The sequence below is a fragment of the Lissotriton helveticus genome, chromosome 6 (genome assembly GCF_964261635.1).
Source record: "Lissotriton helveticus chromosome 6, aLisHel1.1, whole genome shotgun sequence".
In the NCBI taxonomy this organism is placed as follows: domain Eukaryota; kingdom Metazoa; phylum Chordata; class Amphibia; order Caudata; family Salamandridae; genus Lissotriton; species Lissotriton helveticus.
The window spans coordinates 150,178,266-150,201,757 of record NC_136067.1 but is presented as its reverse complement, the minus strand read 5'-3'; the positions used below and the strand labels follow the sequence as shown (position 1 = coordinate 150,201,757).

The window sequence follows — 23,492 nt, the reverse complement described above, 5'->3', positions numbered from 1 at the left end:
CTCCTCACGCACACCGAGCACCCCCCCTCACCACCACTTCTCAACGAATCATCAACTCCCCCCCACATCCTAGGCACCCCTTACATGGGACTTCTATCCCCTCTCGCAATACCTCCAACAGGCCTAAGCGCACTATCAAGACACATCCTAATCGCTCCTTACATTGGACCTCTATCCCCTCTCGCAATACCGCCAACCGCCCCCAGCGCGCAATCAAGACTCTCTCGGACCGCGACATACACACCCTACTCAGCACATATGTCCCGGCAACCCAAAACAGCTTAACCACCACGCACATGTCCATTTCTACGATTCTCTCCAACCCTAGTAGGCACCCCACGCATAGCAACAGAGGCTCTGTTCCCAACAACCTCACTAAAGTCCCTCTCACTACGGAACCCTCCACCTACCCTTGCACCCCCAGACTCAAATGCACACTTCTCAACTGTAGATCGGCCCAAAAACACTCGACGGAGGTCGCTGACCTCATCTTGTCTAGGAACCTTGACCTGGCCATACTAACTGAAACATGGTTAACTGAATCCTCCAATCCTATCATGGATATCCTAGTCCCCCCCAACTACTGCATCACTAGACTTGACAGGTCCAACAAGACAGGTGGCGGAATCGCCTGCATTTACAAGAGCAACCTCTCTATTAATAAAGTCACCGCCCATTCTCTTACCTCCTGTGAATACTTCTGCCTTGATGTCACCAGTGAGAACAAACCTGTATGTTCTCTACACATCATGTACCACCCCCCGGGGGACAACCTCGTCTTCTCCCAACAACTCATGGACACAATATCAATCAACGCAGGACGGCAAAACACACAAATTTACCTTGGTGACTACAATCTCCATTGGAATGATTGCAGTGACGCAGTAGTTAATAGCCTCAAAAGTTTCCTTACCGCTTCTGACCTCACTCAAATTTGCAACACCCCGACACATGACAAAGGCTCTATCCTCGACCTGGTCATTTCCAAAGAAGGCACCACTCAACTCGACTCAATCCAACCTTGTGACTGGTCAGACCACCATATGATCACATTCCTTATCAAGGAAAAAGTAAAACTCATCCCGGTGCAATACGCCATGCCCAAAGTTTGGAAAAGAGACATGAGGAAACTCAATCCAAACTCTCTACCCCCCCAACAGCTGCAATCTCCTTCCCCCCCTACCGACGCTACTGACGTTCAGGACCTAACTGACCACTATCTCAACTCCATGGCCTCAATAATCAATGAGGCCGCTCCAATGCAACTGAAAAGAGTATGCTCTAAGATATCCAACCCCCTGGTACAACGGGAGTCTCAATGAAGAGAGACTGGCTATGCGAACGGCAGAGCGCACCTGGAGATCAGTTCCCTCGACATTGCATCTCAAAACTCTGAGGAAAAAGAGAAATGCATACTTCAGGAAAATAAAACGCTCAAAGTCCGAGTTCTTCAGAATCCAGCTAGACCAAGCAAAAAACCGTCCAAGTAAATTGTTCGAGCTAATCCGATCTCAATCTAAGGAACTACCCCCAGCTGTCGACACTATGAGCACTACTCCTTCCTGTGAAGATTTCTCAGCTTTCTTTAACAAAAAAACTGACAATATAAGGAGCGACCTCCTCAATGACGCAAGCCTTTACTCAATACCCAACTGCATAACACCCAATAAACTAAAAAACAATGCGACATGGTCATCCTTTGACACCTACTCTGAAGAAGAAATTGACAGAATACTCAGCACCCTAAAACCATCCTATCACCTCACTGACCCTCTTCCTGCTAACGACGTAAAAGACTTCATCCCTTTGCTACTCCCACTATGGACTAAAATTATCAATAGCTCACTACAGCAAGGAACCATCCCGGACTCCCTCAAAGTTGGACAAGTTACCCCTTTACTGAAGAAACCAACAGCCGACCCCACTGATCTAAACAACTACCGTCCGATTACCAACATTCCCACTCTCGCCAAACTTTTAGAAAAATGCGTCCAACTACAAAGGACAAAGCACATAGAACAGTTTGATCTCCTCAACCCACACCAATCAGGCTTCCGAGCAGGGCACAGTACTGAAACCGCTATGACTCACATAATTGACGACGCCATCCAAATCTTAGATCAGAATAATACCTGCCTCCTCATCCTTCTTGATCTCTCTTCAGCATTGGACACAGTGAAACATGAGAACTTACTCGAACTCTTAAAGACAAGAATGGGCTTCTCTGGGACTGTGCTTCGTTGGTTCACTTCCTTTCTACACAACAGGTCTCAAAATTTCAAGAGCAAAAACCTGATGTCTTCCCCAGTACCGGTATCGTTAGGTGTCCCTCAAGGATCCTGCCTATCCCCTAATTTGTTCAACCTAGTTATGGAACCTCTCACCACCCTGCTACAAGCGTCCAATGTACACTTTCACATGTACGCCGATGACACTCAAATATATCGCAAGTTACAATCCCCCAAAGACATCATGAGTCTGAATTCAACGATCAGAAGCACCCAATCTTGGCTGGCCGATAACCAACTCAAACTCAATGCTATGAAGACTGAGTTCCTTCTAATCTCACCTCCCACGAAAATATCTTCCGCACAAACATGGCTTAAGCACCTAACAGCACTCAACGTCCAACCGACCATCGTGGACTCAGCAAAATCCCTAGGCATAACACTCGACACCAACCTCAACATGCAGCAGCATATCAGCAAGGCTACTAAGGGGGCGAACTTCCAAATAAATACCTTGAGGAAACTGAAACCCTTCCTCCCAGCAAAAGACTTCCAAACAGCAGTACAAGCTCTAGTCATCCCTCGCATAGACTATGCGGCCTCCCCCTAACGACAACTGCACCCCTCAGAGCGTCACTAAATGCAGCAGCAAGACTCATCACTGGATCAAAAAAGCATTCGCATATCTCCCCTGACTTCAAATCCTTGAACTGGTTGCCTCTTGAAGCCCGAATACAGTTGAAAATTGCCTGCATGACGCACAAGGCTATACACCTGAAATCACCCAGCTACCTCACTCATAAGTTGACAATTTCCGGTGGGTCCAGAACTACCAGGAGCACAAACAATCTTCTGCTGAAACCGCGAAGATTCCGGAAGGAAAAAACTTACAAACGCTCCTTCTCTGGAATGGCGCCCAGGATCTGGAACGCACTTCCTCCTGAAACGAGGCTCATCTCTTCCTCCCTTCTTTTTAAGAAAGAAGTCAAAAGTATCCTTATGGCTAAATACACTTGAACAATTCGTTTGATTTACATTGCGAACAGTATTACCAGTTTTTTGTTATGTTATAGCCTATATATTCCTATGCACGTGTGTTTTGACTTCTATTAGTCTAAAGTGCTTAGATCCTTGCTCCCTCATATCAGTTTTTTTCTCTATTTCTGTATTTACAGCGTTTTGATGGCCTACGCTCCAACTACGCCTTGCTACCTCATACCTGTACTATACGTAATATTTTTTATATTATTAATATTCTGTAGTATTTACAGCGTTTTGATGGCCTACGCTCCAACTACGCCTTGCTACCTCATACCTGTACTATACGTAATATTTTTGCTATGTACATGAACTTGATGATCTACCTCCCTACTATGCCCCCTTGTTCCCCTACCCTTCCACCTGCCTTTGTAAAGCGCTCTGTTATCTGCAAAGATCTTGTTCGCGCTATATAAAACTCTCAAAATAAATAAATAAAAATAAAAAAATAAAAATAAATAAATCCCCTCAGACTTGAAGAAAACAGTCACTGCACTCATCTCTTCGAGGCTCTATTACTGTGATGTGCTTTTAACCAGCTCACAAAAATGCTGTCTAAACAAGCTGCAGACCTTACAGAGCTCAGCAGGCAGCTCAAATACTTATGGGTATTTCCAGATATAAGTCAGCATCCCAAGCTCTGGTGCAACTGCACTGGCTACCTATAGTAAAATTAATTCAGTCCAAAGCCCTGTGCATAGCTTTCAAATGTCTGCAAAGACAGGGCCCTACTCAGCTTATTCACTATTTTAGACTAAAGACATCACTGAACAGCAGTCACAAACTAATCCATTTCAAATTTTTTACGCAGACTATACTTCACCCCTGCGAAGTCTCACAAGATAGATCCAAGCAGACCACATCATTGCCCTAAATGCACCTCACCATAGGCAGACTTTGCTCACCCCGCATGGAACGGCACTAAACTACAGGCATACTGGGAATCAGTGTGTACAAAACACTGAGTGGCATGGTAGATCTTTACCTCACCCCCACCCCGAAGTTGCCTTATTGGGAAAGGTTTCCAATTTCCCTAAAGGTGGGCAGAAATTTATTGTTGGCAGAAAGGGAAACAGCCATACACTGGGGCCGGAGGCCTGAACCAACTGGGCAAAAATGGCTGACCAGTTTGACATATTGTTGCACAAATAGCGAAATTTACGCCAGCACCATAGCACGCACCTCGCGCCCCAAATATATTTGGGGACCACTCAGAAATTATGTAACTACGACACCTGGCGACTGGGACACCATTAGAACAGGGTAGTCTCTCAACTGGAGTAGGGTGACATGTTGATAACGTTGCCACAAGTGATGCGACAGTCAGTTTTGAATACATTTTTTACTTATTTAAGAGTTTTATAGAACGCTACATTAATTATTATCTTTTGAGGGATCAACGTTTCGTGCAGGTGGGGAGGAGGAGAGAGGATTGAAGTAACAGCCATTGCGCAAAGAGGAGCAAAACCTTGTGAAATACTGTTGTATATGTAGAGACTTGGCCTTATACCTATATGAATGTTTATCGATTTAATTTCATGGATCTGACAGAGCGCACTCATGTATCATTTGTTGTACAATGTTGTAAAACGGTAAATGAAGTTAAAAAAAACATCACTATTTTAAACCCTACCCCCAACTCTAGAGCGGTCCGGTCTATTGCCAGCGGAAACCTTGCTGTCCTCAATTTCAAAAAGGTTACATGGGGCAGGAGGAGGTGCGTCACAACTACAGTTAGGCTGTAGAACTCTCTTACCCTAACTCAAGAAAGAATCAGACTTTATTTTATTTATGCATTTTTATATAGCACGGACTTTACCCGAAGGTGTCAGAGCGCTTCACAATAGGAACAGAACTGATACATGAGAACATTACAAGTGATCAAAGTACAAAAGCAAACGTTACATTACATGAGGCAAAAGTGACAATCGTGAGCAAACAAAATACAAGAGGTAGCAAACGGTGCATTACAGGCGGAAAAAGTGACGTGTGCAGGTTACAAAAGCGTACAAAGTACAAGTTGAGGTATAATACTGCAATAAATGGAGGACACTCAAACACAAGAACAAATGTTACGTAGGCAATGGTGGCACTTGTGCAAGTATCGAAAGCAAACAAAATGTAAGAGGTAGCAAACAGTGTGTTACAAGAGAAAAGTGACGTGTGCATGTTACAAAAGAGTACCAAACACAGGTAAAGGGGTAATACTGTAATAAATGGCAGACTCTCAAACCACAAGAACACACTGGGAAGGCACTTCCATAGTCATGGAGAATAGAAATTTTCTATACTAAAAGGTCTTCCTTCAGGTAATAGAGAGGGCATGAATTAACTTTGGAAGTGTCTTTGAAGGAGGAGAAGGAAAGGCCTGAAAACTTGTCCATTTAATGAGTAGCCCATTCTCCTTTTTTTCTAGACGGTCTCATACGGTTTGCAGAAGTTAGTGCCTAAACACCTAAAGGTATTAGTAGCACTCTATAAATTCTTCTTTCATTTCATTAACCTGCATTTTAAACTTTCTTACTTCAGAAGAAAATCAAAAAGATAATACACAAATGTATATCCTATCTCAATTGCTCTTAGCTCAACTATTTTAAAACACCACAGCAACAGCGTAATGTTGGTGCACCACAATGAAGTGGATATGCACCACAATAGGACGCATCAATTACTTAACAGATGACCAAAATGGATTTCTGCTGTCTGAACCCCTCTGCCTATGCCGCCTCCTACACATGCGGGACACCACAAACTCCCTAGTAAACTTCTATGGGAAGGTGCAGGTCATTAGGTAAGGTCCATCTTCAATATGATTACATCTCTCCCTCAAGCAAGAACAGTTCGCCCTAAATGATTCTTGTGTGTCAGCTGACTAACATTTTACTTCTTTACTCACCAATAATATCTAGTGGATACAGAGGAGTGGTGGGAAAGCAGAGGTCAATTGCAAAACTTGTTTAAGGTCTACCAGTACAATATGCATTATGAGTCATTTCAACATGCTGATACATCCAATTAATGATTGCAAAGACCTCTGCGAAACCTGAAAAGCATAAACCTACTTTCAATAGGTTAGCCAAATAAAAAATGTTATCAGTTTTAATTTTATTCAGGTTATCGAAACTGGTTGTCAGTCCAGAAGCCTACATCAACATTAGATGCATCTAAAATTCTCCTTGCGTTTAGGCAGTAAATATATCCAGGGATCACCAGCAGTGAAACATTAAGTGTCACGTTTTAAAAAAAGACCTGAAAAGGGTTGAGGACTGCTAAAAAGGTGATTCACTTAACCACTTCGGCGCAGATGACGAGCTCAGCTCGTCATCAGTTGCGACGCTCGCACGCTGACGAGCTGTGCTCGTCATGTAACGCGGTGTTTTGAAAAAAGCCGCGTAGCGCAAAAATAGCCGCAGCGCGCATGTGGTTAATGACTCTTGTAAACGGAGGCATTAATCTGTATGGAAACCTGCCACAAAGAACCTCCTTTACCTAGTGTCATGTCTCCAAAGAGCACGTTACAATTATGCATTGTGTAATTAGCACTCACACACCATAGACCGCAAGAGTGAGTACTATTGCTCATGAATGAAAAAGATAATGGCAATAGAGACTAGATGACTTCCATTAAAAAAAAAGTAAAGCTTCTTGTAAAATATTGCTTACCTATATGGGTGTCCTTGTAACCTCTTTGTGAGCTGGAATAGAGCAATACAGCACTGAATTAGATATTTATTAACAGGATACTGGAACAATACACCCAGAAAACCACACTTTACACATAGCAGACCCAGGCAACCCCTTCAACTTTCTACCTCTTGGGAAATAACTGTAATTAACTGGCATATACCCTCTGCACCCACATTTTTTTTTTAATGACTACAATCGTGCCTGTGGGTTATGTACTTAAAGGCAGCTTCCTCACATCCCCAAAAGCTTCACATCCAACCACGATAACATCTTTTATGTGGACTTCATTTACTGAATTGGTCAGCAACCTGTGGTAAGAAATCACAACAATGCCCAACAAACTTGTCTCCAGAGTGACACCATTCTTCTCTAGCCAAACAGCCAGTGCCACAGACCAACAAGATAGCTGCTCCTTCCAAACACGAGTACCATAGGATACAGTATAGAACGCTCTGCTACACTAATTCATTAGGTAACATCTAATTTGTATCATCCCAACACCTTTCTGAGAGTACCATCAGAATCATAGTATCCCCGCCTCTGCTGCTACAGTAAAAATCACAAGCACGCTCACCACAATCAAGCCCTGGATAGAGCAATAAAGCATGTCAGCTGTCCATTATAGAGTGCAATTAACTACCTAGCACCAAAATTCCACTTTGTCTAAAGAAAATCACCCCTTGCCAGGCAGAAAACTTGGAGCTCTTCGCCAAAGTATACCACTGTAGGTTCTCAACTTTTTCCAGCTCAGACCTGAAACTCAGTACAAGTGGCATTTAGAAAAAGAATTCCCCCCCCCCCCCTTCAGAAGAGAAGTTACTTCAAGGCAAGGCTGACCTTTATAATGGGTCATTACGGATTGTGCCAGTTACGACCTGAACAAATCACATGAACCACAGCAGATGAAGGTGTTGAGAGGCATTAAGTGACTAAAGTAGCATAGCGACACTATTTTCCTACTTCAGAGGCCTAGAAGAAAATTTCTGGATCTTCCCATTCATAACAAGTCCGGTAAATTGTAAGATAGGGATATGAAAAAAGCAACTTCTGCTACAAAATATTTACAAGACTGTTCAAAATATTCCACCATAGGTGTGTTTGTTGAGAATGATTAGCAGTTAAGTGGTATCCCTTACCTCATGCAGCAGAGGAATAACTGCATATACAGGCAACCGGGCAACTGTGTTCTTTATAAGTGTGTCTTTCTTAGTCTGGAACACTTTCTGAACAAAAAGGGAAGGTAAACACAAATCAATTACACTTAAAATAAAAATTCAATGCTAAAAGGGGAAAAAGTAGGCACGTGTACATTAAGGACTATTGATCAAGATGCTGAACTGGACTTCCAAATTTCAATCTCGGATCTGAAGATGCAGGAATATGGGATTTTCTTTATACCTAGTGTAGCCAATTGTACAGTCAGACAGAAAATTGTTTAATTTACAGTGCAAAAAAAATAAGCACAATATTGAGAAACTTTAATAAATAAAAATACCTTCTCATAAATTCTTTCGAAGCAGGGCTATGTACATTAAATGCCATGTGTTGGCAGATCATAGGTAAGCAAAGTTTTACTCATACAACATTTGAAAGCATATAAAAATGCATAACATATTAAATACTTTTGATCAATGTAGGAAAGTAGCCCGTTTAGACATGGTTCTCCCCCATATCACCCCCCCCCCCACACACACACACACTTTTTGCCTGTCAACGGATGTAATTTTGATTGGAAGTGCACAGGTTCCTGCCAACAAGGTTCCAAGTGCCAGAGATAATTTCCAAAACTGTACAATTGGTTCACCAATTGGCAAAACCTTTAGCACCCTCTAAGTCCCTAGTAAATGGTACCTCTGGTACCTAGGTCCTGAAGTACTAAAGAGGGTCCCTAAGGGAAGCAGAAAAAATTGTGTCATCCAAGGGAACCTTAACCAAACATGCACCACCAGAGGTGGACTGAGCACCCTCATCCTCCTGTTCTGCCTATGCAGAGCCCAACGAGTCTGAGCTGATTACCTCTGGGCTATCTGATTGTGTGTAGTCTCAAAATCCTTGGCTCAAGGGGGTGTTGTTCCCCAAAAATATTTGGTGGGTCTTTGATAGAATGCAGCATCTTGACGTGGGCCCAGAGTCTGCCTCTTTACCGCTGAAGTTTTTTTTTCTCAAAAGGTTAAGCAGAAGGCACAACAGGTGTCATGCTCAGGGAAAGACAAAGGTTGCACACAGTGTAGGCTGGACCAGGAATATGTAGCGTCACACTGAGGGCATTTCCTGAAGGTGCCTGCTTCGCTTTTGGGGTGTGTTGAATGAAAGAACTTGAATCTGAAACTACATCTATATCTATATCTATATATATATATGCACATAGAAGTGCTAAAGGATTTAACGCACTGCAGGACTATCTGGTTATAAACGCAAATCCGCTGAATATGAATTTACCTCACAAGTGCTCCAAAATGGGCCTAGCACTTCTGAGCTATAGGAGTGTTTTTATAACTACTGAAATATATTAGCTTCCTCAAATATAATCTCTTAACTGGTCAGACAACTGTGATCCTCTGCGTCTTTGTCTTGTAGGAAATCTCTCCTGGCCCAAATTTCCATCATAGCTCGCTATGAGTGTTCTGGGATTCCTTCAAAAGTATATTTATCCAGTCTTATAGGCCAACCTCTGACTACTATCGACTACCCCCAAAACTCAGATTAACAGGAAGAGCGCAGTCAGACTTTAAATCAGTCATGACCTCACTACTGAATATCACATCCTCCACACAAAAAACTCATTGCAAATGCAATAGGTATTGCATTTGCTTGAGTTAGAGCCATTGGTGTAAATCACCATGTCTTTTACCATGGACACAGTAAACACACTTGATGCACATTATAACATGGAATTATGTTTTTTAAAAAGGCCTGAGGGGGTGCAGGCAGCCATGAAAGGTAGATAAGTAAAAGTTGAAATCACAAATCTGCTCTGACAGATGTGGGCTCAGAGCAGCTGCAATTGTACTCCTAAGTGGTTCCAAATAGGCATGACGAGAACTTAGAGGGAAGCATTTGGATGAGAAAACAATATGTACAGTCACGGGAAAGACAAGAGTGGGGCCAAAGCGCCTGGTACAGCTACCGTGGATACAGAACATGTAGTCACGTCATCCATCAGGCTAACCCCAGAGGGGTGCACAATCTCCCGCATAAACTTTCATCCATCAGGCTAACCCCAGAGGGGTGCACAATCTCCCGCATAAACTTTCCTGTCACACTGAACAGTCCTACTGCATTACGAACAGTAGTAAATTGACGACCCAGTCACGAGCGTGAAATCATTGAGGCGTCGTGTTATGTGACAGCTTTGCCATGTTTAGTCAACTGTACTTTGCTTTATATACCTAAACTACAAGTTCCAGAATACAAAGTGGTTTGCCTTGAAACAAGAAGGCTTTCAGCGGACATTGTCACAGGAGTTCACTAGCCAGGGATTACCCATGTTGCCCACCTTTATGCACTAGCCCTGCAATCAAAGTTTGACTAAAGGTTGTTTTGGGGCGGGGTGAGTTGTTTAGCCCTGAAGTTCTCGCCACCATCGATGGGTTTACCATTCTTGCCCCCAGTGTGTGCCTAGAGCGTCGCTGCTTTTATGATTAGCGTCTTTGACCTCCAGAGAGCTGGGGGAGATCACAGGTGGGGGCAGTATGGAACTGGATGGGCCGGTCTCAGTAGGGAAGGTACACTTGGCCGGACATCTAGGGTGCAACTGCAGCATTCCTTTACCCAAGGCAGGCCCGGGTGTGTGTTACTGTGTCACCTTGGTACCTGCAACACTGGGTTGTTCTGGTTTGTTAAACTGTCCTTGACAGTGGAACACGGAACTTGTCCAGTCACTTTATACATTTATATAGACTGAAGAAAAAGCACAGCTCTACAGGTCTCCAGCTTCGCTCCGACGTTTACTGCCCTCTTGCGATAGCAGTTCTGAGAAGTGCCAGTGCGGCTTAAATACAAAACATAACGCTACTGATGAAGTGCTGGTACTGTCCCATTAAATGCACTACTGGCCACCATAGATAAACCGAGGCATTCCGAGGGAGGTGATGGCAGGGGGAGGAAAGCGCACAGCCCACCACTGATCAATAGTTGAGGGTCACAGGGGTTTGGGGCGCCAACCTCACAGGCCGCCACAATTGAAGGGGAGAGGGTGAGAGCAGCAGACTCGGCGCCTCCTCCGAGCAGGTCACGGTAACTGTGGCTCACCCGATTGCGACCGGCCCTCTGTGGGCTATGAACAACAACGCAGCCAGTAGACCTGCAGAAAAAGTGCAACCGAAAGTATGGTAGGTGGGGGGTGGGAAGAAAGATAACATGGACAACGGGAGGGGGCAGGAGCATGGTGAACACAGACAACAGAAGGCGAGCGAAGTAAAACAAAACAAGAAATTAAAAAACAAGCGGATGCAAAAGAAAAAGTTGTGACATTACCAAAACATATGGCCCATATCGAAAGGATTCATGTAGCAGGAGCAGTCACCAGGGCGGGAACAAAACCGCCACAAGGCGGGGCAACAGTAGTCCATCCATCAACAAAAAGTATGGACTTTATAAAGGTGGACCAAGCAGCCAATCAAAAGCGATGGGTGCGTGGTGGGTGTCTTCCAACTTCCCAGAATGATTACAGAATTCCTCTGAGCAACGCGTGCATGCTGTCTCTAGGCTCAACCTAAAAAGTGACTTTGTAAGGGCGAGCTTCCAGCACAGGTATAAGTTAGATTCACAACTGAATATTGCCCCATATCCAGCTAGTCATTTTCTAGTAAAATAACATTAAATAGGTCACGTATGTAAGCATACGCCCTGCAAAATGCTTTGTTATCAGTCAGTTGAGCTCATTTTTAGGTTGAGGACCGTCACACTGCGTAGCAGTGGCTGGAGTCCGAAGATTTTATGTTTTTTAGTTAGGGGGCTTCAACCCGCCCCTCTTCTCCATTGGCAGGCTTCCTAAACGGAGGCCAGCCATTGGAGGAGAGGCGCGTCACTCGGTTGAAGCCCCGTCTTTTTCGGATTCGGGGCCGTTTTTCTAAGCTTCTTTCTATTTACTTTCTCTCCTCTTCCCATTGGCTGGAATTTTACCTTCCAGCCAATGGGAAGAGGAGAGAAAGTAAACCACGCCCCCAAATCGGAAAATGTCGACGCCTTGCTGAAGCCATTTCAGCCCGACCGCCGGAAGAACTGCTTGCGTTCTCTCTACACTGCTGGGCGTGCGGTGAGGAGCCACGCCATTTCTGCCGTCTCGCCGTCATCCCCCCTCCCCCGGTCGGAGGCTAGAAACAGCACAGCCCCAAGGACGGAGCTTACTCAGCCGGAGGGAACATTACAGAACGCTTAGAGCACGTACGGGGACCGTGGAATTGAGACATCCGGTATTAAAACGTGTTAACTAGACCCACGTTCCGTAGGCCTCTACTTCCTGCACTGCGCTTTCGGCATGGCGGCCTCAGACACCGGGGAGAGCCGCAAGCTGAGCGACCTCCGTGTGATCGATCTCCGGGCGGAGTTAAAGAAGCGTAACCTGGATAGTGGCGGAAACAAGAGCACACTGATGGAGCGGCTTAAGGTGGTGAGATCTCATAAAGGACATAACCTTCGTGTCGAGCTTAAGCAAAGCCCGCATTTATTTTTACGTTTCACTTTTCTTAGAATGTAAGCGGTCTTTCATTATTGCGCTTTGCCGTTGACTTGTGTTAACGTCGCTGATAACCACTGAGGTGGGAACATATCCAATATAACCGTTCTCAAACTCTAATTCCATCTCAAACTCTAGTTCTATGGAACCAGATAATTCCTGAATATCGTACAAAATTTCCTGGTACTCAAAGCGAACTCTCGGGTTCACACATGAAACGTCTAAACGGCGAGTGCAACCCGCATAAATAGCACGCGAACACCCCTACATTTGCACGCTGCTTTGGTGTTATTGGACAATCTGTGCCGATGGAATAAATTAGCTTTTTCGAAGTGGCGATCCTGTGTATAATGTTTTGGATGTGTAATATGCACTAGAATTAAGCTTGTGTTTAAGGTCTTACCAAATGCGGTTTAGTAATATAGCCGACGGGTGCGCACAACGCGTCTTTGTGCTAACAGATATACCCTAATACCGCAGCAGTCTTGTAGTGTATATGCGTAGGCTTAACTGTGCTCCTCAGGGCTACATATGCTGTTAAAGCATGTGGGGGTAAAGCCTGCTTCTTAGCGATCACAGGCTCCAACCTAAGCGATGAAATGGCCACCATTGTTTGGCGCCTGCCGTACCTCCGTTAGGCGCTGGGCGGCGAGCGCCCGAGGAGCTCTTTTGCAAAAGCTTACGACATTCATCTGGCACTTATATAGACACTCCGCCCAATCTTAATTTGTACAAACAAACCTTTCACTCACACAGGCGCGATCCTCACTGTGCCAACAGCAAGCACATCCCTCACCCTCTACTTATACATGCAAAGTTACACTCTACTCATACAAACCAACTTCTTCCCCTCTACTCACCTAGGTGCACCACTCACCCTCCACTCATACTGGAAACTCCCTCGCCTGCTTCCACTCACATAGGCACAACTCATTAAGATCTACTTCCCCCTGAAGTCGCACAGCCACTCTTGACCCTGCACTTCACACAGACACTCTTCTACCCGTGCATTCCCAAACACTCTACTCATCCTGCACTCGCCTGGTCACTTCACTCGCAATACAAACTGAAATGCTACACTCGCATGCACAACCTTTCCCCTGAACTCAAACCTCTACACCGTTCGTCCTAAACTCACATAAACACACCATACACCTTGGAGGTGCAAAGGCATACCTCTCATACAGACGCCGCATTCCAATGACATAGGTATATTGTTGACCTTGCACTTACATAGGCACACTGCTCGCTCACCCACCCTGAACTCGCACAGTGATTGCCATGCACTCAGACAGGGTCAACACTCTTGCACCCACACAAGCACACTGCTACCCCGCACTCAAAGGCACCAATAGAGACACGTTCACACTTCGAGGTCAGGGGGCAGCTGAAGAAGACAAGAACAATGTGGGCTGTATGATGGGAGTCCTCAAGGCGCCTCGGGTCAGAAGGGCAACCAGGTGGGGGATCAAGGGATGGCAACAGAGGACAGTAACAACGGGGGTCCGCGACAAGTCTGTGGGTGGCTCTGTGTGGGTGGCTCTGTGTGGGTGGCTCCCTGTGTGTGTGGCTGTGTGTGTGTGTGGGGGGGGGCTGTGTCCACGAATACTCTCTACTACTCTCTACTGCTCACCTATTGCCATTGTAAATGACAATACCATTTATTTATGTTTAAAAAAAAATGTCATGAGCAATGCCAATAGCTCTACCTTTAATAATGCCGAGACCATTGCATTGTAAATGCTTGTTATCCATATCACCCAGCCATGCAAAGACCCCTGCTTGATCCTTACTTGAGGGATCGCTTAGTAGGATGAAACAATGACTAGTGTTAATTGCTTACTCCAATCCAGAAACATTATTGCAATGTGAACCTATTTCTTAGACATGTGAAGCCAATTTTTCTTGAGGCCTTCATGGAGTATTAGCAGTGATTAATAGAGAGTGACTAGTTTATTAATGGAAAGTATACTTGAATAGAGTAGAGTAGGAGTGAGTTGTAGGCAATAGTAGTTAGTGAGTAGTGTAGATTAGTAGAGAGTAGTAGAGGGAGTAGTAGATAGTGTGTAGAGAGTGTAGGAGTTAGCGAGTAGTAGAGACAGTAGTAGTGCGTAATGAATGTACTATATAGAAATAGATTTAGTGTGGTGATTCGTAGATAGTATATGGAGTAGTATATCTATTTAGTAGAGTGAGTAGTGAATGACTTAAAATAGAGAATATATTAGAGAGCAGTAGTTAGTACTTTTGAGTATTAGAGTCTAGTAGAGAGTAGTACAGTAGTAGACAGTATAAAATTGTGGATAGTGTAATTGAGTGAGTTGTGAGGAGTGTGACTTGTATGTAGTAGAGAGTAGTTAGAGGGTGTATTAGTGATTAGTAGAGTGTGAATTGAGTAGTAGAGATTGAGTAAAGTGTGAGTAGCCCCACACACAGACAGAGCCCGCCAGCCACACACACACACACACACACACACACAGAGCGCCCCGCCCCACACACAGAGCGCCCCGCCCCACACACAGAGCGCCCCGCCCCACACACAGAGCGCCCCGCCCCACACACAGAGCGCCCCGCCCCACACACAGAGCGCCCCGCCCCACACACAGAGCGCCCCGCCCCACACACAGAGCGCCCCGCCCCACACACAGAGCGCCCCGCCCCACACACACAGAGCCCCGCCCACACAGAGCCCCGCCCACACAGAGCCCCGCCCACACAGAGCCCCGCCCACACAGAGCCCCGCCCACACAGAGCCACACACACCCCCTCACCCCGGGGATTCTCCTTATTTACAAATGGGTTATTCAAGGTCCCCACCAACTCCGAGCTCACCAGTTACTTCCCTCAGTCCAGGTCAGCCGGTGCGCTGGTGTCCATGCCCTGGGCACCCACTGCCCCTCACCAAACGCCCACCTCTGCCTGGGAACAGAGGCAAGAAATGCGATCACAACCCGGGAACAGAGGCAAGAAAAACGAGCACAACCAGGGGGCAGAGGCAAGAAAAGCGCGCACAACCAGGGAACAGAGGCAAGAAAAGCGAGCACAACCAGGGGACAGAGGCAAGAAAAGAGTTCACAACTAGGGAACAGAGGCAAGAAAAGCAATCACAATCAGGGGGCAGAAGGCAAGAAAAGCCAGCACAACCAGGGGGCATAAGGCAAGAAAAGCAAGCACAACCAGGGAACAGAGGCAAGAAAAGCAAGCACAACCAGGGAACAGAGGCAAGAAAAGCGAGCACAACCAGGGAACAGAGGCAAGAAAACTATCACAACCAGGGAAAACAGGCAAGAAAAGCGAGAACAACCAAGGAACATAGGAAAGAAAAGCGAGCACAACCAGGGGGCAGAGGCAAGAAAAGCGAGCACAACCTGGGGAACAGAGGCAAGAAAAGCGAGCACAACCAGGGGACAGAGGCAAGAAAAGCGAGCACAACTAGGGGACAGAGGCAAGAAAGGCGAGCACAACTAGGGGACAGAGGCAAGAAAAGCGAGCACAACCAGGGGACAGAGGCAAGAAAACTATCACAACCAGGGAACAGAGGCAAGAAAAGCGAGAACAACCAAGGAACATAGGCAAGAAAAGCAAGCACAACCCGGGGGCAGAGGCAAGAAAAGCGAGCACAACCTGGGGAACAGAGGCAAGAAAAGCGAGCACAACCAGGGGACAGAGGCAAGAAAAGCGAGCACAACTAGGGGACAGAGACAAGAAAAGCGAGCACAACTAGGGGACAGAGGCAAGAAAAGCGAGCGCAACCAGGGAACAGAGGCAAGAAAAGCAAGCACAACCTAGTTCTCCCCCTGTGCACTCTACATTTTTTCAGTCTCATCCCCTTCCTCCTGGAGCTGCCCGGCTCTCTCCTTCCTCCGAGACTGTCTCTACCCCCTTACAGACTCCCCGGGCACCTGCATGGGCCCCATTCACCTTAGGGAGCGGAGCGAGGGCTTCCACCCGGACACGGCCCCCGAGCCCTGACTCACCTACAGGTTAAACCAGCAGGGCAGCGGGAGGCAGGAGCCGCCGCTTCCCTTTGTAGGGAGCCCGGGGGCCGTCAGCGTTCACCCGGGGCTGCGCCCTCTGCTGCCCGAACATGCACTCGGACAAAGTCCAGGGGTTTCCCGGAGGCACCACCTGCACCAGGGCTGCGGCGCCTCAGACAACAAAAGCAGCCAGCACCTGAGCACGGCCGAGGGAGGCAGCCCTGGCAGCGGGTTACAGACCCCACTAGTACCATGTGCAGGAGGGCGGCCTCGCCCCTCTCCTCCTGCACACCTGGGCGGCACTCACCCAGAGCCCCAGCTCATGGCGGCAGAGGGGTGGCGCTGCATGGCTCGGTCGCTGGGTCTCGGACTCCGCGGCTCCCGGCCTGTCTCCGTCTCCTGCCCGATTCCTCTCTTTGGCCGTGCCGGACCCAGGCCGCCCGGGCTCGGTGACTCACGGCCAGGAAAGGGAAGGAAGCCGGGCCCGCCGCCGCTTACATGAGCCAAGCGTGGACTCCTTCCAGCCCTCCATGGGGCGGACACACGAGAGAGGCGTAGGACGTAAAGGAGAAGACGGAACCTGACACCGGCCGCAAGTATTCACTACCATCGCATCATGTCAACCACCTCCCCACTTAACCTTACTTTACACTTGAAGAAAAAAAACAGGCTCATCGGGCTGCAGAGTGCATACCCGAGCAGGGTGTGACAGTGTGGGGGCAGCTCACGGGTCTCCTTCCAGCATAGACTGCGGCAATGGCGTGGCACCTCACCACACGCCCAGCAGTCTACAGTGTGTCTGCTCATGCTGCCTGCACGCGCTAGTCGGCTCTCTGATTGGTTAATAATGAACACCAATAGTAGTGTTTATTTGGTAGTTGTCCACCAATCAGAGCTGACTTGGGCGTGCAGGCAGTGTGATGAGGGGCGTGTTTTGGAATGAGGACGTCACGGAGAGAAAGAACCTAAAAAACACCCCCGAATCCAAAAAAAGACGGGGCTTGAATTGACAGACAAACAAACCTCTTCTCCAATGGCTGGCCAGCATTTAGGAGGCCAGCCAATGGAGAAGAGGGGCAGGTTCAAGCCCCACTACTAGAAAACAAAATCTCGCCAGCGAGAATGCGTAAGCGCAGCCCACGCTAGCCGAAAAAGCAGGTAAAGCCTGCAGGTGCTCAATATGGACCAAAGACTGATCTTTAAGCATCACTGTTACTGCAGGGAGTAGAGCACAAGGTAAAACAAAAGATGTCACTTAAAAATATATTCTATGGTGAGAATAAATGAGGCTACCTGAAAAAATGTAGAACCCAAAAAGGGATGTGCTTCTTGAGTTTAACACTTTCTTTGAGGCCAGCCTGCATTTGTGTGAATATTGCAGCTACTCCAGGGAGACCATTGTTGCCCAGCTCCATAAATTACACCAGCAAAAGTTGGGGAAAGCTGCAGCAGATGCTCCCGCTGGGGACTGTAGGTCACAGATCTCCCTCTGACAACACTTGTGCCTGACTACACCAGGTCCAAGGGTGAGCTCAGCCTATGCCGTCAGCACCAGAAAGAGGCATGGCATTTATTATGTTTCTCAATTGTTTTTATTTTTGTCCTGGAAGGTAAGCTTGAACTTGGACCACTCAATGAGTGTTGACTGCTATAATTAAGTCTTTTTTTCCCCTCTAACTACTGTGGCTTGTATTCCTCACTGACTTCCAAATGCCAAGATCTAAGGCAAAAGGGTAAAAAATGTAATGTGTAGTGGCCCTTATCGGGCGCTTGTTTGTGCATTTAACCCTTCTGATAATCTGATGGAGTATTACTTGGTGTTCCTTTCGTCCTAAAATATCACTGTGGTCACAGACTGAGCTGATACAGAAAAAACATGGTCAGACTGCTGAACCCATTGAGAGAGTTTCTTTTGAACTCTGACACAGTGCCTGTAACACCTGCTGTACCTATCACCTACTTCTTTGGAGTAGGTGCATCTCAGCTGACAACTTTTTGGGGGATTATTAGAGCACTTCTTATTAAGTCTTTGAACACTGCCTGGCTGTATTCTTGATCCTCAGGCAGGATTAAAGATTTTAACGATTCTTAGTGTCTATTTATGAAGATTTACACTTGTGCTATCAAACTTAGTGTTCAGGAAAGATTGTTCATCTAATTTTGCTCTTTGTGTTTGGGCATGTTACTTTGTCTTCCCTCTCAGAGCTTATATTATCTGTCAATATGATTAAATTACTTGAGGTTCCTTTACCAATATAATTTCTCTGCTATATGACTAAACGTTAGCACCAGGATAATGACTTCGCCCTAGGAACATTGTAGGGAACATGAGGAAAAGAATTAAAAAGCACTCAGACAAACTTATTAAACCACGCCTGTCAAATATTTGTACTTTGCGGGATATAGGTAATTTCATAGAAGTGGAGCAGACCCTTCACCCATTTGATCAACAATTTGCAAACTCTAAAACCCGCAATCTGACCAAAGTCACCCTGCATTTCATAAAACGGGAACTTGATTCAAACCCCATAGTTATAAACGTTTTGTGGATGCTCCCTTACAGATTCCCATTTGCAAGGGAGCCACAGCAATAAAGTGCTTACTATATGATCACTCTGCACTATGGAACCCTCAAGTTTACTATAACCAACAACCCCTGGAACCCAGCATAGCTTGTTTAAATCAAGTTCCTTTGGAACCTATGATAGTCTGTTCAAATAAATTCACGGTACTAGTCTCAACAGTAGAGTCCACCACTAAACTTTGTGAGAGGACCACCTCCACAGTGCAGCTTGTCCAGACAGAGGTGACAAAAGATCAAATAAATGATCTCTGGGAAATAATTCCTATCAGGAGTCTGAAATCACAGCTTTAAGAGCCAAGGTACGCATATTTTCTGAATCATGTCATGTAAGGCAAGCCTGAGAATGCTGAGAGGTTGGTAGAGGTCCCATTTTGGAAGAGAAATGCATTGACACCCCCTTACTCCGGCCCTTAAAATAGCTCCAACCTGCAAATCGAAAGACTACCCCCCCCAGGCAAGTATGTCATGTCAGGCCTCCTCTTGAAGCAAGGTAGTTCACTTTCTTTTACATCAGTCTGCTCACTTAGCACCTCCCTAGGCGTTCCGCTAACTCTAGTAGTGGTGTAGGCCCCTCTAACGTAAGGTACAGTCTTTCCGGGGGCGTGGCCAACAGCATGGCGTGCTAGGACGTGTGGCCCCGGAGCTCCCAACGAGCTGCTTATAAATCCATCATTCATAATAACCCAATAGCCACCAAAATAACAGAAGAAGCGGGGATACGGCGTGACCCAGCAGAGGCGAGCACCGAGTCGGGTGCCTGCATGAATCACCCAATACGCTGACTTTTAGCTGCCACTCGGTGTACCCGGCGGGAGGCAAGATGGCGGCCGCGGCGCTCAAACGCTGCCGGAGTTGAATCTCGGCCTCCGGATTGGCAGCGGACCCTACGGTGGGATCGGAAGATAGCGCTCCCCGTGTGGTGTCCCGCCAGGCCTGGACGCCCCCTGATCCGTGAGGTCGGATGCCCTGGTGAAGATCGCCCCCTACCCAAGATGGCGGCGGGAGCGCCCGCACTGTGCTGAGGGAGCCCTGGGGCACATGAGGTGAGCGGCAAACAGGCGACGGCCCTACCAAGGGGTGGGGCATCAGAAGGAACCCCCGAGGCATCATCGGACTTGGAGGTACGCCAAGATGGCGCCCGGAGCCGCGCGCCGACGATAGGGAGGCCCCGGTCCCGGCCTCGGACCCTGCGACGACCCCGACGCTCTACAGTCGGAACGCTACACCCGGCCAAGCAACTGGGGGAGTGCTCAGGCGACCCTACCTCCTCGCCGACGCAGATCCGCCACGGAGATTGAGCCGCACACCGGCAACCGACTTCTCAAGAGAGGCCCCGGTCACTGTTAGCAACCTGGTCAATGAAGGAGTGTTAGACCAGCGGTCCCCCCTCTCACGAAAGGGGGCCTGTCGCAGGCGGTGACAGGGGCCCGGGGCTTGGCAAACATACAGGGCAGGCGAACATAGGGGCCAGATGGACTGAGACTTACCTGGGGGCACCAGCCGATGGCCCGACTACAGTGGAGGGCGAGAGGGAGAAGAGAGTGGACCCCGAGAGCATTGGTGTGCGGTTCTTGGACACCTCGAATACCGGGTGAGCTACAGGGACGACGACCAGCCCATTAGGCCGCGATTGGTGCCCGAGCAGTAGAGTGAATCGTTGCTTGCCCTACGCACCTGCCGCAACAGATTTGCACATCATGGGGAAGAGAGACCCACTACCCAAGGCGCCCAAACAAGGGCTGATGGACAATTTTGCCGCGCCACGACAGATGGTGGAGACCCTCCCGGCTGCATCGAGTGGGCGCTCTGATACCGAACTGCTGATGGGGGCCATCCAGGCGTCACGGACCGATATCCAGGAATCCCGTGCTGCCCTGGAGGTTAAGATAGGCGAAGTGGGTTCCGAAGTGACGCTGCTGAGGCAGGACTTCCGTAACTTGTCCGACAGGGTGACTGCTGCGGAGGCGCGGATGAGCGAGGCCGAGGATTCGATCATTACCCTGAGAAAAGACATCGCGGAGCTCAAGGCATCCCATCGCCAACTACTTTGGAAGGTGGACGACGCCGAAAACAGAGCGCGACGCAACAACCTGCGTTTTGTTGGATTTAGGGAAGGGATTGAGAAGGCAGATATGGTGTCCTTCCTCCACTCCTGGCTGATGGAAACTTTCCCGGCGGTGCAGTTCTCGCCTTGCTTCATTATTGAGAGGGCGCACAGGGCCCTCCTGGCGAAACCACCGGAGGGAGCGAGACCACGACCGGTCATTGCGCGTTTTCTTAACTTCGCAGGCAGGGACCTGATCCTGCGAGAGGCAAGGAAACTGGGTGAGATCCGTCTAGAAAACGCGCACATATTGATCTTTCCGGACTACAGTCAGGAGGTGCAAAAGCAACAATGCTCCTTTGACGCCGTCAAGGCGAAACTTAGAGACCTGAAGATCTTCTACATGCTACTCTTTCCGGCGAAACTCAAGGTGCTCTAAAGGGAACATTCAACTCTTCTTCACCCATCCGGAGGATGCCTGGCAGTGGCTGGAAGAACGCCCAATTCTTAACAGCAGGGAGACTGTCGGTCGAGAAATGTTGGATAGGTCTGTGCGGAATGGACCCCAATGGGAACTGCCAAAGGCACAGAGGATGAACTCCAGGAGGTCAAGGAGACGAAATCCGGCGACGCCTTATCGGGCCGTGGCCCGGGAAACACACGGAACGGACTATCAGCCTCCCCGGGAGGGGTGGCGGAGGGAGGCTCGATATTTACCTGTCTACGTACCACTGCTCGCTCTGAGGGAGAGGAGGAGGATGAACTTGAGAGCCGCACCTCTGGAGGGGAGGAAATGGAGGGAGAGGGTCAGTCTGTTCACCCGCTGGTTGATGCAATCAGAGTATTGGAGCAGGACATGTCTGGACAACACAGCGCGCCTGAATCGGAGACTCAGGACTCCAGATCATGAACGATGATGGTTCGGGTTCTCGAGTATGCAGTTCGGTGTTGGGAAGCACGCAAGTTGACACGCCCTTTTTCTTTCCTTGTTTATTTAGGATCATTGTATAAGTTTTGTTTGCTGATCTCTCTCCTGACCCGGTAGTGGAAGGGGGGGCAGGGAGAGCTTGAAGGGATGTGTGGGAGGGCGACAGGCCTTCTCCTACAGACAGTGCGGTCTTGTGATCTTGTGATGGGACGGGCCTGGATGGGGAGGGTGGCGGGGAGGGGGGACTCAAGTTCATTTGGATGGGGGGTGGGGGGAGTTGAGGGGGGGGGGGGGTGTTGCAGTCAGGACGAAACAGCTGCACACTTTGAGGCACTACGCTACATTTCCACAATGGAACTCAGCCACATTGACATATCGCATTCACGAATGGCTAGTACACTAGCGACACCGCAAGTGGGCAACAAGGGAGTTAGTGTCCTGACATGGAATGTAAACGGACTGGGATCTAAAATCAAGAGAGGGCTAGTGAATTCCTACCTTAAACGGCTGGATCCAGATATTACCTTACTCCAGGAAACGCATCTTAAGGGCGCACACTGTGCCTTCATAGCAAGGGATCGTTTCAGAGTACTGGCGCATGCGGGCTACACATCCGATTCCAGGGTGGTGGCGGTCACTATCAAAAAATCTTCCCCGTTTTCCATCACACGCACATGGATAGACCCACTGGGGACGTACGCTGGGGTTCAAGGGACATGGAATAGAAGTACATACACAATACTTTGTTTATGCACCGCCTAAGCTGCAGACACGTACACTCAAGGCCCTTGCTAGCATTCTCCTAGACACTGCGGACACTATCCAAGTCATGGGAGGGGATTTTAATGACGTGATGGATGGGGGACTGGACCGTTCGGGGGGGATGGATAGAGGAAGGGCACAGACTGCCCTGGCTCAGCAGATAGCTACCCTGGGTCTCACAGACGTCTGGAGGTGGCTACATCCTACCCAATGTGCTTACTCCTACTACTCAGGGGCCCACAAGGTATTCTCGAGACTCAACTACATATTCATGTCTAGACAGTACCTGAAGACGGACGATACTGCGGAATACAAGGCCAGAGGGCTGTCGGACCATTCGCCACTATGGATACGGACGGGTCACGTTCGGGGCTCTTCGGGAGCCTCCTGGCGCCTTGCGGCCTGGGACCTTCAAAACGCAGCTATTCTGCGCGGTTTGAGGACGGACATCAAGGTATATGTGGCAGAGAATGAGGGAACAGTGGAATCGAAAGTCACCTTCTGGGAGGCCATGAAACCGGTCCTGCGAGACAGACTTCAAAGCAGGAGGGGGGACGAACGCCGCAA

General features: G+C 48.0%; 1 protein-coding gene across 2 annotated transcripts in view; it reads right to left on the bottom strand.

Moving 5' to 3' along the window:
- WDR43 (WD repeat domain 43) overlaps positions 1-23,492 on the bottom strand; it is a 481,702-nt gene that overhangs the window by 147,957 nt on the left and 310,253 nt on the right. For both annotated transcript variants that reach the window (XM_078647513.1, XM_078647515.1), the window contains exons 12-13: positions 8,090-8,176; positions 6,930-6,961 (exon numbers count right to left, since the gene is read on the bottom strand). In XM_078647513.1, the coding sequence (XP_078503639.1) occupies positions 6,930-6,961; positions 8,090-8,176 (119 nt within the window). The remainder of the gene's footprint in view (positions 1-6,929; positions 6,962-8,089; positions 8,177-23,492) is intronic.